This window comes from Elephantulus edwardii, unplaced genomic scaffold (genome assembly GCF_000299155.1).
Source record: "Elephantulus edwardii isolate Elephantulus edwardi_28Jun2011 unplaced genomic scaffold, EleEdw1.0 scaffold00137, whole genome shotgun sequence".
In the NCBI taxonomy this organism is placed as follows: Eukaryota; Metazoa; Chordata; class Mammalia; order Macroscelidea; family Macroscelididae; genus Elephantulus; species Elephantulus edwardii.
This window is the reverse complement of record NW_006399887.1, coordinates 4,801,670-4,816,405: the sequence shown is the minus strand read 5'-3', so window position 1 is coordinate 4,816,405 and position 14,736 is coordinate 4,801,670. Positions and strand designations below refer to the sequence as shown.

At 39.5% G+C, this 14,736-nt stretch overlaps 1 protein-coding gene across 4 annotated transcripts in view; it reads left to right on the top strand.

Moving 5' to 3' along the window:
- Positions 1-14,736, top strand: part of GABRB1 (gamma-aminobutyric acid (GABA) A receptor, beta 1) — an 878,739-nt gene that overhangs the window by 838,144 nt on the left and 25,859 nt on the right. For 2 of the 4 annotated variants that reach the window (XM_006894164.1, XM_006894167.1), the window contains one exon: positions 452-696. In XM_006894164.1, the coding sequence (XP_006894226.1) occupies positions 452-696 (245 nt within the window). The remainder of the gene's footprint in view (positions 1-451; positions 697-14,736) is intronic. The other 2 variants (XM_006894166.1, XM_006894165.1) reach the window with 1 other exon arrangement.

Here is a 14,736-nt window from a genome sequence, read left to right as displayed (position 1 = left end):
TGTGTGTGTGTGTCTTTGTGTCTGTCTGTGTCTGCGTGTCTGTGTATCTCTGTCTGTGTGTGTGTTTCTGTCTGTCTGTGTCTCTGCTTCTGTGTGTCTGTCTGTCTGTGTGTCTCTGTGTGAGCGTCTGTGTGTGTTTGCTCTGTGTATGTGTCTCTCTGTGTGTCTGTATGTGTTGTGGTGTCTGTGTGTGTGTGTGTGTTAAAAAAGTAATTGTTTTACAATCTTCCACTAACCGTACATACCAGCTTCCAATTCCTTAATGGACTATGTATATAAGTTGCCATTATATCTTTCAAAATATCTCTGTTCTACTTTACCAATGGCTTATCACGTTACTGCCATCCTTTAAAAACCCCAAGGAGACAAAAATAGTTGTCCTTAAGACGGACACCTAAAAAAAAAAAAAGACGGACACCTTCAGCTTAAGCCTTGTCTTTCTCTTTCACAGGAATCACCACAGTGCTGACAATGACAACCATCAGCACTCATCTCAGGGAGACCTTGCCAAAGATCCCTTATGTCAAAGCAATTGATATTTATCTAATGGGCTGCTTTGTATTTGTGTTCTTGGCTCTGCTGGAATATGCCTTTGTAAATTACATCTTCTTCGGGAAAGGCCCCCAGAAAAAGGGAGCTAGCAAACAAGACCAGAGTGCAAATGAGAAGAACAAACTTGAGATGAATAAAGTCCAGGTAATGTATTAAATATTTCTAACAATATTACCTGTGAATCTCCAAGGACAGTTATAAGGGACATTTAAAAAGATTAATGTTTGAGCTTTCCAAGCTCTTAACTCAACCTTATTAAAGATAAACTCACAGCTCTGCTCTGAGAGCACTGGATGTCTTGCTGCTGTTAAACTATTCATTATACAGTTTGAGAGTAAAGATTTAAATAGTCAGTTAGGAGTTGCATAGATTATTGGCATATTAAGCCTGGACCTCAACCCTAAGTCTGTTATTCTTTGTTCTGAACTATTCATTAATCTATATGCAAAATATCTCCTTGAAAAATAAATTTGGTATCTGTATTGGGATTGAGCTGAACATGTAGATGACTTTTGGTAGGATTGTCATTTTTTTCTATATTGAGTCTTCCTATCCATGAACAAGGAACATTTTCCCATTTATTTAAGTCTTTTATTTTTTCTCACAGAAGTGTTCTGTAGTTTTCTTTGTATAGATTTTTCTTGTCTCTAGTTAGGTTCATTCCCAAGAAACTCAAATTTTGGTTGTCTATTGCAAATGGTATTGTTTTCTTGGTTTCCTTCTCTGAGTCATCCTTGTTGCTGTAGAGGAGAGACTGGAGAGCATTATGCTGAATGAACTAATTCAGTCTCAAAAGTACAGTTACTGAATAAGACTATTATTGCAAAAAATAGAAGGATAACTAGTAAAATGTGTATGGGGATCCAACAGATGGGAGCAGAGAGGTGAGGATGGGAAGGGCCAAAATTACAGGGTTGCACATTTGGTGGGTGCAGGGAGGGAGTAAAAGAAATTGGAAAGATCTAGCAGGGACCTGAAAAAACCTGGTAATGGTGATTAAGTTTATGAAACACAATGTATGGAAATGATTGTATGAAACATAATCTCAAAGTAGGAAAGTGGGGGGTGGAAATATGCGTAATTTAAATAAAAGAAGCAAAAAAATCTTATATGCAAAAGAATGTCAGATCTACTAGCAAACAAAAAAGATAATAAATGTAAAAATACTCTAAGTTTACTAAGTGATAATGAGGGAATATGGTAAAAGTCAGAAACTAGAATCAAAGTATTTGAGTTTGATCTTAGCTCTAGACTTCGTCTTTATTACTCCAGGCAAGTTAACCTTTGTAACTCCCTACCTAACCTCTGAACTCAGTGTCTTTAGACTTCCAATAAAAATGAAGATTATTATATCATATTATATTAATTATATTATGTTATACTTATTTCACAAAATTGTTCTAAGGACTAGATGAGCAAAAGGTTCTATTACTTGCAACAGAAGTTGGGAAATGGAAAGTACTCATTAATGTTAGCTGCAATCTTTATTAACAAGGCATTGTTAGTATTTCTTTTGCTTTTTTCTAGTACATCTTGTGAGCTGTAGTCTCATTTGGTAATTTAAATTGATGATCTGCTTATTCTTTTTTAAAAAGTAGCCTACACTCCTGTGCTATTTTTCACTGAAATAAATATAAAGTTGTGTGCATTGAAATACCAAAAGCAACAAAACTATTTTCAAAATGGCACACAGGTTCGAAACTCAAATATTCATTTATGTAGGCGTGGTTTAGGGCTTTTAAGATACTGCTCTCAATAAGACAGACAAATAAGTTCCTTCTTACAGAGCTTATATATTAATATAGGGACATCATTAATAAGCACACAAATATAAAAAGGATAATTTTAGGTGTTGATAGATGCTATAAGAAAGTGAAATAAGTCAATGGGAAAGAAAATTACTTGGGGCAAATTAAGGGAGCAGGATGATCAAGTGAACAAGTAGACCTTTCTGAATAAATACTATTTGACCTGAGAGCTCTAAGTGATGAGAAACAGTTAACCATGCCATCCCTAAACTAAGCTAAGGAAATGGAATGTGTATATACTGACATACCAGGCATTGACAAAATGAGACTGCTTGGCATGTGACATTTTGAGTCATACGATCTACTAAGCTGGAGATCAAAAGATGAGGAAAAACAGGCTTGAACTCATAGTGGAAAAGGTGATTTCTAGATCCATCTTGAAATACAATGTTGTTGGTGAAAGGATAGTATCTATACTCATACAAGAAAATCTGAATAATACCACTGTAATTCAAATATATACACCATCAAGAGCTGACAGGGAGGAAATAGATGATGTCTACCAATTTTTACAATTGGAAATCGATCAAACATGCAACCAAGATGCATTAATAATAATGGACTATTGGAATGCAACGGTTACAAACAGGGAAGAATGATCACTAGTCAGAAAGAATGGACTTGGTGACAGAAATGAGGAGATAGAATGATAGAATTTTGTGCAGTCAATTATTTGCTGCTGTTGTTATGTGCCATCGAGTTGCCTGCAACTCATAGCAACCCTATGTACAAGAGCTCTGAAGCCTGCCGTATCCTGAACCAGTCTCACTGACTCTACACACCTACCCCCATTTCCCCAGTTACTTTATTAATCTGTCTCATCCAGAGTCTTCCTATCCTGTTCTGTCCTTCCGCCCTTCCAAGCATGATATCTTTTGTCCAAAGACCAGTCCCTCCTGGCTGCATGCCCAAAGTATGTGCAAAGGAACTTCAGACTTCAAGCCTCCAAGGAGAAATTTGATTTCACCCTCTCATATTTGTTTTCTTGGTGGTTCATGGTACGTTCAAGACTCTTCTCCAGCACCACAACTTGAAGGCATCGATTCCTCTTCTGTCATCCTTAACCATTGTCCAGCTCTCTGATGCATAAATCAATGATTTATTCATTGCAAATACCTTTTGTAAGAAACATAAACAGCAATTATACACATGGACTTTACCAGATGGTACACATAGGAATCAGATGGACTGTATCTGTGGAAAGAATCACTAGAGAAGCTCAATATCAGCTGTGAAAACTAGGTCAGGTGCTGACTGTGAAACAGATCATCAACTACACATACACAAGTTCAAACTGAAGCTAAAGAAAATTAAATCCACAAGAAACAATATTTGGCCTTGAGTCTATTCTGCCTGAATTAAAAATCACCTCAGGAATATGTTTGAGGCCCTGAAACTAATGAACAAAGACCAGATGAGCACTGGTAGGATATCAAGAATATGATTCATGAAGAAAGCCAAAGGTCATGGCAAAGACAGAGGAGGGATAAAAGACTGAGATGGAAACTGAGTCAAGAATCTAAATATTGTGCTAGAGTGCTGAGAAGCCAAAGCAAAGGGAAGAAATCCAGAAGCTAAGGAGTTAAACAGAATATTTCAAAGGACATCTTGAGAAGACAAAACAAAGTATTATAATGAAAAGTGCTGAATTTGCTGGAAATGTCTTAAGCTGAAGGAGCTAAAGAACAAATTAAATTCTTGAGTCATAATACTTAAGGGTGCTATGGGAAGAATATTGAATGATCCAGGAAGGATTAAAAGAAGATAAAAGGAGTACACAGAGTCACTGTACCAAAAGAAATTGGCTAACTCAGAAGGCTTTCGTGAAACAATATATGATCAAGAAGTAATGGTGACAAAGAAGGAAGTTCAAGCTGCTCTGAAGGAATTGGCAAAAATCAAGTCCCCAGGAGTTATGGAATACCAATTTACATATTTTTACACAGATGCTGTCCTGGAGGTGCACAAGGAAATCTAGCAGACCACAGCCTGGCCAGCTGACTGGAAAAGATCCATATTTGTTTCCATTCCCAAAAATAATGGCCTGACAGAATGTGGAAGTTATCAAACAATATCACATGCAAGCAAAGTCCTGCTGAAGATTATGCAAAAATGGCTGGAGCAGTACATTGACAGAGAACTACCAGAAATATAGGCCCGGTTTAGAAGAGGACATGGCAACAGAGACATTATCACCAGATGGGTCTTGGCTGATAAGCAGAGTACCAGAGGAATGTCTACCTGTGTTTCATTGACTATGCAAAGACATTTGACTTCATGAATCACAACAAATTGTGGCTAACCTTGAAAAGAATGAGAATCCCAGAACACTTGATTGTTCTCATGTGAAACTTATACTTGGACCAGAAAGTAGTTGTCAGAATAGAGCAAGGAAACTCTGCGTGGTTCAAAATCAGGAAAGGAGGGTGTCAGGAATATGTCCTCCATACTTGTTCAATCTGTATGTGGAAAAGATTATCAGAGGACTGGACATATGAGGAGGAATGTGGCAGATGATACAACCTTGCTTGCTGAAACTGAGAAGGACCTGAAGTGGCAGAAAATCTAAGACTATAATATTCAATATGGATTGAGGCTCCACATGAAAAGACAAAGATTCTCACCACTAACCTAATTGGCAGCACCATGAAAAATGGAAAAGAGATTGAGATTATTGTTAACAATTTCAGCTTGCTCAACTCCACAATCAACACTCTTAATACCAGAAGTTAGGAAAACAAAAGATAAGGTGCTCTGGGAAAGTCTGCTGTCAGGGACCTCTCCAAAGTTGCTAAAAAGCAGCAATGTTAGTCTGGAGGCTATGATCCACCTGATTAAGGCCATGGCCTTTGGAATTGCTTGCTATACATCAGAGAGATGGACAATAATTAAGGATGACAGAAGAAGAATTGATGCTTTTGGTCCTGGAAGAAGAGTATTAAACATACCATGGACTTCCAAGAAAACAAATAAGTCTGTTTTGGAGAGGGTGAAACCAAGTTTCTCCTTGGAGACAAGGATTTTGAAGCTCTGTATCACATACTTTGGACATGTGGCCCGGAGAAACCAGTCCTTAGAGAAGGACATCATGCTTAGAAGGGTGAAGGGACCGCAGAAGAGAGGAAGACCCTGAGTGAGCTGGATTGACACAGTGACTGGTGTAATGGAGGTTGTGTTGGAGTTGGCGAGACTGGCTCAGGATAGGGCAAGGTTCAGCACTATTGTACATAGGGGTCAATATGAGTCACAGGTGATCAAATGACACATCACAACAACAAAATACTAGTGATGTAGTTCAAAGGTAGCTAATTCAAATGCTGTACCTTTCTGGTCATTTGAATCCACCAGTGGTACCTTGAGAGAAAGATGGGCATTCTCTTCTTGTGTGATTTACAGTCTCATAAGCCTAGTGAATGGTCAGGTATGAGTTGGTTTCAACTAGATAATAATGATTTTTGACATTTTTAAATAATATCCTCAGAAATTATAAATATGAAGACAAATGTGGCTGCCAGGAAGTAGGGATGGTGACTTGGGGAGTATGGATGTGATTGAGTATATAGGAATAGCACAAGAAAGAAATTTGAAGTGAAGAAATAGTTCTACATTTTGACTGTAGTGGTGATTACATAATCCTGAAGGCACATAGTTTGAATCCACCAGCTGCTCCACAGGAGAAAGACAGGCAATCTCCTCCCATGTGATTTACTGCCCCTGAAAACCTTCTAGAGGGTCAGCTCTGCTCAGTTTTGACCTGACAGTACTGAACAGCATCAACATACATGCATAAGAATACATGAGTAGATTACAGAATAATTGATGCCTTTGAGCTGTGCTTTTAGGGAATAGTACTGAATATCCCATGAATTGCCAAAATAACAAACAGATATGCCTTAGTGATAGTGCAGCCAAAATGCTCTATGGAGGGAAAAGTTACAAAGTTTTGTCTCAGTTATTTTGGAGATGTTAGGAAAGACAATTCTTTGGAAACAGGGAGCTCTGGTTGCTTAGTGGTTAAAAGTTTTGCTGCCAAACCAAAAGTATGCAGTTCAAATCCATCAGCTGCTCTGTGGGGAAAAGATGAGCATCTACTCCCAAAACTGTTTACTGCCTCTGAGAACCTGCTGGAGGGTCAGTTATGAGTCAGTTACAACTCCATGGTACACAACATCAACAATCCTAGGAAACGGGGACATCATGCTTGGAAAGAAGCAGTGTTGATGAAAGAGACGAAGACCCTCAACAACATGGATTGACACAGTAACTACAGCAATGGGCTCAAATAAGTCAGAAATGATAAGGATGACACGGGATAAGACAAAGTTCAAATCCATTGTTCATAGGATCATTATGAGTCATTCTTGACTCAACAGCACCTAACAATAATCCATGTAGTAAAGTGCCATTTAACTATACTCACTGTTTTTCTCAATGTCAGTGTCCTGATTTTGATATTGTACAATAGGTATGGACACTGTAATCAATAGAGAAACTGCATTAACAGTATATAAAATGTTTCTGTGCTATTTTGAAGCTTCTGTGAATTTTTAATTAGCTCAAAGTAAAAAAATAATCAAGCAAGTCACAAGAAAATATTGATATAATGAATGAAGACAAGAAATTACAGGAAAGAATTGAAACTTTAAAAGAAAACAAATACAAACCATAGAATTTTTTAAAAATGTGTTAGATTGAGGATAGCAGGTTTTTTATTTTTTTTAACTAGTGAAATTGGCAGTCATACTAGACTCTCAACTCTCCACTGCATTAGTTCTCATCATAAGTGTTCCTCTTTAGTAAAAGCTTTACCTGGCACTTCTATTCCTGGTTTTTATCTGATATCCCAGATATCATCTTGGGCTTTTTTTTTCTCACAGAATTTATCATAATAATAAATGTACATTTATGTCTGTAATTACTTTTCAACTTCCATCTCTCTTTTTGCTCTGTAAGTCTTCTGAAGATAGGTACTAGAACTCTGATCCTTTCAGACTGCATAAAAAATAGATAATTCTTTAATGTATGACTGCTTGAGGTTTTCTCCATTAAAGATGAGATCTTGGAGACTACACAACATACTGAATTTTATATCACGATGTATTCTACAAATCTTATATATTAAAAATATGTAGGAAAAAGAGAATGTCTATAGCACTGGAAGTTTGATTCTACTCAAAGATGACACAAAAAAAAGTTCTGGTGACTAACTTCTGAAAAACACAGCCTGCGAGAACCCTATGGGGTTCAGTTCTACGATGACACACATGCAAACAGCGTGAGTTAGAACTGAAGTGACACAACTCGTACTTGTACTATAACCCATTTTAGCATCTGTCCCAGACTGTGCTACTATTCTCATCACTTTCATATTAAGCATGTTTAAAAATAAAGGCATTTAAAAGCATGCTTTTTACATCAGCTGCTGACATTCTTTCTGAACCACATTATAACATCAGACAGAGAAAAATCTTCAAAGAAATGTTATGTATTGAATTGTGTCTCCCAAAAATATATCCTGTAAATTCTAACCTCTCTGCCTGTGGTTATAACCCACACAGGAATTGGTTGTCGGTTATATTGCAAGGCAGGACTAATGTTAGGTACATTTTTAATCAGTCTTTTTTAAGCTATAAAGGATGTTAAAATAAGAAAAGCAGTATAACAGAGATGTGGAGAGATATATGTAAAACCAAGGATCCAGGAGACAAAGACCTTCCCTCAGAGCCACCATATATAAAAATCCTCTCCCTAGAGCTGGTGCCCTGAGTTTTAACTTCTAGCTTTCACTGTGAGAAAATGATTTAGTTAAAGCTATCCTACTTGTAGTACTTCTGTTATAGAAGTGCTTGATAACTAAGACAAGTGTTATGACTAAGAGTTTACAAACCTCTTCACATTTATGTGGCATAACAGTAGAATAATAATAGTAAATAGTGCATATATCTATGAAATCATAATTGGTAAGAGAGTTGTGCTGCCTACCCAAAGGTGAGTGGTTCGAATCCATCAGAAGGTCCAGTGGGAAAAGATGGTCAATCTCCTGCTTGAGATGTACAGACTCTGAAAGAGTCAGTTCCAACTTGATGGCAAGGAGGTTGAGCTGAGGGTAATAGAATAATAACATTTTATAGCATATTCATCCCTGTAATTGTTTAGAGCTTCTGATTCAGACCTTTCTCATTCTCTTCTAAAACTTGGGGCCTAGCAATGTTCTGCTCACAGAGCAAATGCATGACTTCATCTTTTCAGTTGTGTCATCTTCCTTATGTAAGTTTATAACTCAACCCATGTGGTACTTTAAAATGCTGCCCACTGGTTAAATTCAATGAAAGAGAAAATACTAGATTGTTCTGTTGTTAGTGTGATGGTTGGGTGATCTTCCCTTTCCTTTCAGATGCTTGCAATGGTTGAATTTAAACAACCTGTGTGTTCTGGCCCCAGCCCATTTTCATTGAGGAATCTTTGGGACTTGACTTGGTGCCCTGGAGCATAGAGTGGCACTGTTCATTTATTACACATTACTTTTGATAGCCTTGACTGGCCAGTCACGTCAAGGGGCATCTGTACCGAAGCACCAGATGTGCTTGCTTTGTCTTGATTTATTTTTCCACTAACTGTACTGAAACATCTTTTTATATGAGGGCCGATACCAAATCTAGACATTAGGAGGATTTTAACCTCCAAGGTGATAAAGACTATGGATTCATAAAACCCCCAGGCACTGTTTGAAACTTGAGATAGTATTTAGAGTCTTGAAAGATAGATTGTTGCACAACAACTGGCTGTAAGTTAGCCACCTCTGAGACCCTTTATGGAGCCTAGATCGATTGTAGTTTTGTCACAATGCTTCCCAGGTACAAATAGATTGATTCAAGAGGGAATGATTGTGTGGGCTATGTGTGAGTAGGGATCGATCCAAAGGAAGTCAAAACTGTGGGAGACACTGGAGAAATCTAGCAAAGACTGATACCAAATACAAAATTGCATCCCAAATACTCAAGAAATAAGGAATTTCCCTCTTTAGAATCAGATCTTGATGTTGTCACCAGGCCTTTTTGTCAAGTGTCTGTCAGTTCAAATCTATCAGCCACAATGAGGAATGAGTAATCACCAATCTCTGTGATTTATAGCCACCACCCAACTCAACAGCGATGAATTTTATATTTTTAGTTTCATATTTTCCGAGAAGTCTGAGGTGCATGTCAAGAGGCCCCGTGGAGTGAGTCTGGTGCGTAATGATCAAGTCTTTATCCTCCAGAAGCATGCCGTCCACAAGATGGCATTGCTAGTGGGAGTGGCAACCTTCACCTGTAGGGTGCAGAGAGCTCCACTAGCCACATTCACCGTCCACTACATTCTCATGGGATGTACTGCAGTCCTGCTGTTCTTGTCCACTGCTAGTTCTCAGCTGCAATGCCCACCTTTTCTCCTTTAATGTGAGATTCTTGATACTGATTTTAGAGAAGGATAATGGTAAGTTCTGTCTGACTATTCTTGAAAAGTCGTAGAGGAAGCAACAACTTTAAAATCAGGGCTAAAGGCTATAAAGAAATAAGTAGTGTTGTTGTTGTTGTTGTTGTTGTTGTTGTTGTGTGCCATTGAGTCACTTGCTACTCATAGCAACCCTATGTACAAGAGCCCTAAACGCCGTTCTATTCTGAACCAACCTCTCCATCTCAAACACACTCATTCCCACCACTCCAGTCACAGAATTGATCCATCTCATCAAATGTCTTCCTCTCCTACGCCATCCCTCCACTTTCCCAAACATGATGCCCCTCTCCAAGGACCAGTTCCTCCTTGCAACATGCCCAAAGTATGCCAGACAAAGCTTCAGAATCCTTGACTCCAAGGAGCACTCTGGCTTCACCCTCTCCAGGACAAACCTGTTTGTTCTCCTAACAATCCATGGTATAGTCAACACCCTTCTCCAGGACCACAGCTCAAAGGCATCAATTCTCTTTCTGTCATCCCTGTTCACTGTTCAACTCTCTGATGCATAGCACGTAATTGCGAAGACTATAGCCTGGATCAGGTGCACCTTAGTCTCCAGCCTGGTGTCATTGCTCTTCAGTACTCTTTAGAGGTCCATCACAGCTGACTTTCCCAATGCAATTCAGCTATAAAAAAATAAGTATAAACCTACATAAATCTAGTGGTGGTAGCCATGATTGTTAGGCTTTTTCAAGTCATTTACAACTCAGTGATCTTATGAACAATAGATATGATCTTTGACTTGTCCTGCACCATCCTCAGAATCTCTGAAATGTGCCTTCTCATTGTAGCACACTTGGAGATATTCATTCTCTCTCTCTCTCTCTTAGAATGATGTCTTTTCCCAAGGACAGGCCTTCTCCTGACAGTTCCAAAGCACATGAGTTGAAGTTTCACTATCTTTGCCTCTATGGAGCATCCTGGTTACACTTCCTCCAAGACACTATTTAAGTAATTGTTGTTCTTAGGTGCCATCAAGTCAAGTATGATGCATAGTCACCCTATGGAAAACAGAACTGAACCCTGCCCTGTTCTGTGCCATCTTTATAATTTCTGACATACTAGAGTCCATTGCAGTAGTCACCGGGTCATTCCATCTTGTTGAGGGTTTTTCTCTTGTTCACTAGCCCTCTGCCTTTCCATGCATGATGTTCTTCTCCAAGAAGTAGCCTCTCCTAACAAAGTGCCCAAAATAAGTGAGATGAAGCTTTGCCTCCAAGAAGCGCTCTGGCTTTACATTCTCAGAATATATCTATTTATTCTTTCGGCAACCAATGCCATAGTCAATACTCTTCTCCAACACCGCAACTCATAGCATCAATTCTTCATCTATCATCCTTATGCATTCTCCAGTTCTCAGATGCTCAGCAAGTAATTGTTAAGACTATGACCTGAATCAGGCACACCTTAGTTGTACCAATAATTTGGAAAGATCCCTGACTGCAAACTCTTTCAATATAATATGTCTCCTGACTGGAACACTTGGCTGAAACCAAGTGTGTTGATTGTGGATCCAAATAAAGATAAATAATTGATGGTTTCAATCTTTTTTCCATCTATCCTGATGTTGCCTATAGGTCCAGTGGTGAGAATCACTGTATCAAAAAAGAACTGACTGAAAAATTTTAGGAAGTGTCCTGGAGGCTGGGCTCTATGAGGAGAAGTGTGGCATCAGGATTGGAGGTAGACGCATCAACAATCTGCATTATGCAGATGACACAACCCTGCTTGCTGAAACTGAGGAGGACTTGAGTGCTTGCTGCAAAGGGTCAGGGACTGCAGCCTTCACTATGGATTGAAGCTCAACACCAAGAAAATAGAGATTCTAACCACTGGGCCAATTGGCAGCATCATGATGGATGATGAAGAGATTGAGATTGTTAACAGCTTCAATTTGCTTGCCTCTACAATCAACAATCTTCATACCAGCAGCTAGGAAATTAAAAGACTGATTGCATTGGGAAAGTCTGCTGTCAGAGACCTCTCTAAGGTACTGACTGAGGAGCAAGAATGTCAGTCTGGAGACTATGGTGTGCCTGACACAGGCCATGGTCTTTGCAGTTACTTGCTATGCATCAGAGAGCTGGACAATGACTAGAAATGATAGAAGAAGAGGCAATGCCTTTGAGCTTTGGTGCTGAAGAAGAGTATTGAATATACCATGGGCTGCTAGGAGAACAAACAAGTTCGTTCTGGAAAGGGTCAAGCCAGGCTGCTTCTTGGAGGCAAGAATTCTGAAGCTCCATCTGACATACTTTGGACATGTTGCAAGGCGGGATCAGTCACTGTAGAAGGGCGTCATGCTTGGGAGGGTGGAGGGACAGCACAGAATAGGAAGACCCTTGCTGAATGGATTGATTCCATCACTGGGGTAACAGGGATAGGCGTGTCAGAGACAATAATACTGACAAAGGATAGAGCAGGATTTAGAGCTGTTGTACATAGGGTCGCTATGCGTTGCAAGTGACTTGATGGCACATAACAACAACAACCATAGTAGCAGGAGCCAATGATAATGAAGAAGGAAGTGGAAGCTCTATTGAAGGCTTTGATAAAAACATGAGGCCCAAGGAATTGATGGGATGCCAATTGACTTGTTTCAGTTAACAGATGCATCCCTCGATGTGCTCATCAATCTATGCTAGGAAATTTGAAGGACAGCTATCTGGTCAATGGATTGTAAGAGATCCATATTTGTTCCCTTTCTCGAGAAAAGTGATCCAGCTGAATTTGGAACTATCAAACAATATTATTAATATCTCATGCAAGCAAAATACTGCTGAAGATCATTTAAAAATGGCTACAACAGTACCTAGAAAGGGAAATGCAAGAAGTTCAAGTAGGATTTAGAAGAGGCCATGGCACCAAGGATATCATTGCTGATGTCATATGGATCCTGGGTGAAAGTAAAGAATATCAAAAGACTACCTATTGTGCTTCATTTACTATGCAAAGGCATTTGACTGTGTGGGTTATAACAGGTTATGGCTAACACTGAGAAGAATAGAAATCCCAGAGCACTCAATTGTGCTCATCCAAAACCTGGACCAGGAGGATGTTGTGCAAATAGTGCAAGTGAGCACTGTTGTTGTTGTTGTTAAGTGCTGTTGAGTCACAGGCGATTCATAGTGACCCTATGAAGGCTAGTCCTCAACGCTTGTGTGTCTCTTTATCTTCTCTCCAGGTTCATAGGGTTTCTGGAGGCAAGCTATTACGGAAGTGGATGCCACTCCTCCTTCCAACCTAAGTGAACTCTACATGGTTTAAAATTAGAAAGGGAGTGTGTCATAGTTGTATTCTCTCTTCATACTTATTCAAGTTCTATGCTAGACAAATTATACAAGAAGCTGGACTTTATGAAGAGGAGAGTGACATCAGAATTGGAGGGAGACTCCTAAACTGCATTGTGCAAATGGCACAACCTTGCTTGCTGAAAGTGAAGAGGACTTGAAACACTTGCACAGCCTTTGATATGAATTGCATATCAATGTCAAGAAAACAAAGATTCTTACCACTAGATCTATAGGCAACATCATGATAGATGGAGAAAAGATTGAAACTGTCAACAACTTCATCTTAGTTGGATCCACAGTTAACGAATATCCTTGGTACCAGCAGTCAGGAAGTCAGGAGATGCATTGCAGTGGGAAAGTCTGCAGTTACAGACCACTCCAAATTATGGAGGAATAATGATGATAGTTTGAGGACTATGATGTGTCTGATTCAGGTCAGGGTCTTTTCAGTCACATCTGAGATCCAAACAATGACTAAGAATGACAGAAAAAGAATTGATTCCTTTGAACGATGGTGTTGGAGGAGTACTAAATAATACCGCATGGACTGTCAATAAAACAAACAGATATATCTTCAAGAAGGTGCAGCCAGTGTGTTCTCTGGAGGCAAGGATGATGAAACTTCATCTTTCATACTTTGTGCATGTTGCTAGGAGAGGTTATTCCTTGGAGAGAGACATCATGCTTGGAAAGGTGGAAGGGCAGTGAAAGAGGTAGGTTAAACTGATGACTAAGGCAATGGGCTTGAATGTGTCAGAAATTGTGAGGATGGCATGGGATACGACAAGGTTCTGGTCAGTTGTTCTGATCTTAGTCTCAGAGTCATTTTAGTCTAGAGTTCTTGACTCAACAGCACCTAAGAACAACAACAACATAGTAAACCAGATCAAGACCTTACCCAATCCTAAGTCATCCTCACAATCTCCTCCATGCTTAAACTCATTATTATAGTCATTGTGTTAATTCATGTTCTCCTTTGCTGATACTCTGCCGTTTCAAGCCTTCTGTCCTTTCCAGGGACTCTTTCCTCTTGACATCTAACCACAATCTCACCATCCTCACCCCCGAAGAAAACACTGGTTATAATAAATAGGTTGGTCTCGGAGAGGATGAAAACAAGTTTCTCCTTGGAGGCTAGGATTTTGAAGCTCCATCTCACATACTTTGGGCATGTGGCCAGGAGGGACAGATCCTTGGAGAAGGACATCATGCTTGGAAGGGTGGAGGGACAGTAGAAGACAGGAGGACCCCAGATGAGATGGATTGATAACAGTAACTGGACAACAGGAATCTGTGAGATTGGCTTAGAACAGGGCAGGCTTCAGAGGGTCATTAGGAGTCACAGGCAACTTGATGGCATATACAACAACAAGGAGGCTGGGCTCTATGAGGAGAATTGTGGCACCAGGATTGGTGGAATATCTATTAACAATCTGCGTTATGCAGATGACACAACCCTGCTTGCTGAAACTGAGGAGGACCTCATGCACTTGCTGCGGAGGGTCAAGGACTGCAGCCTTCAGTATGGACTGAGGCTCAATGTCAAGAAGACAAAGATTCTCACCACTGGACCAATTGGCAGCATCAGG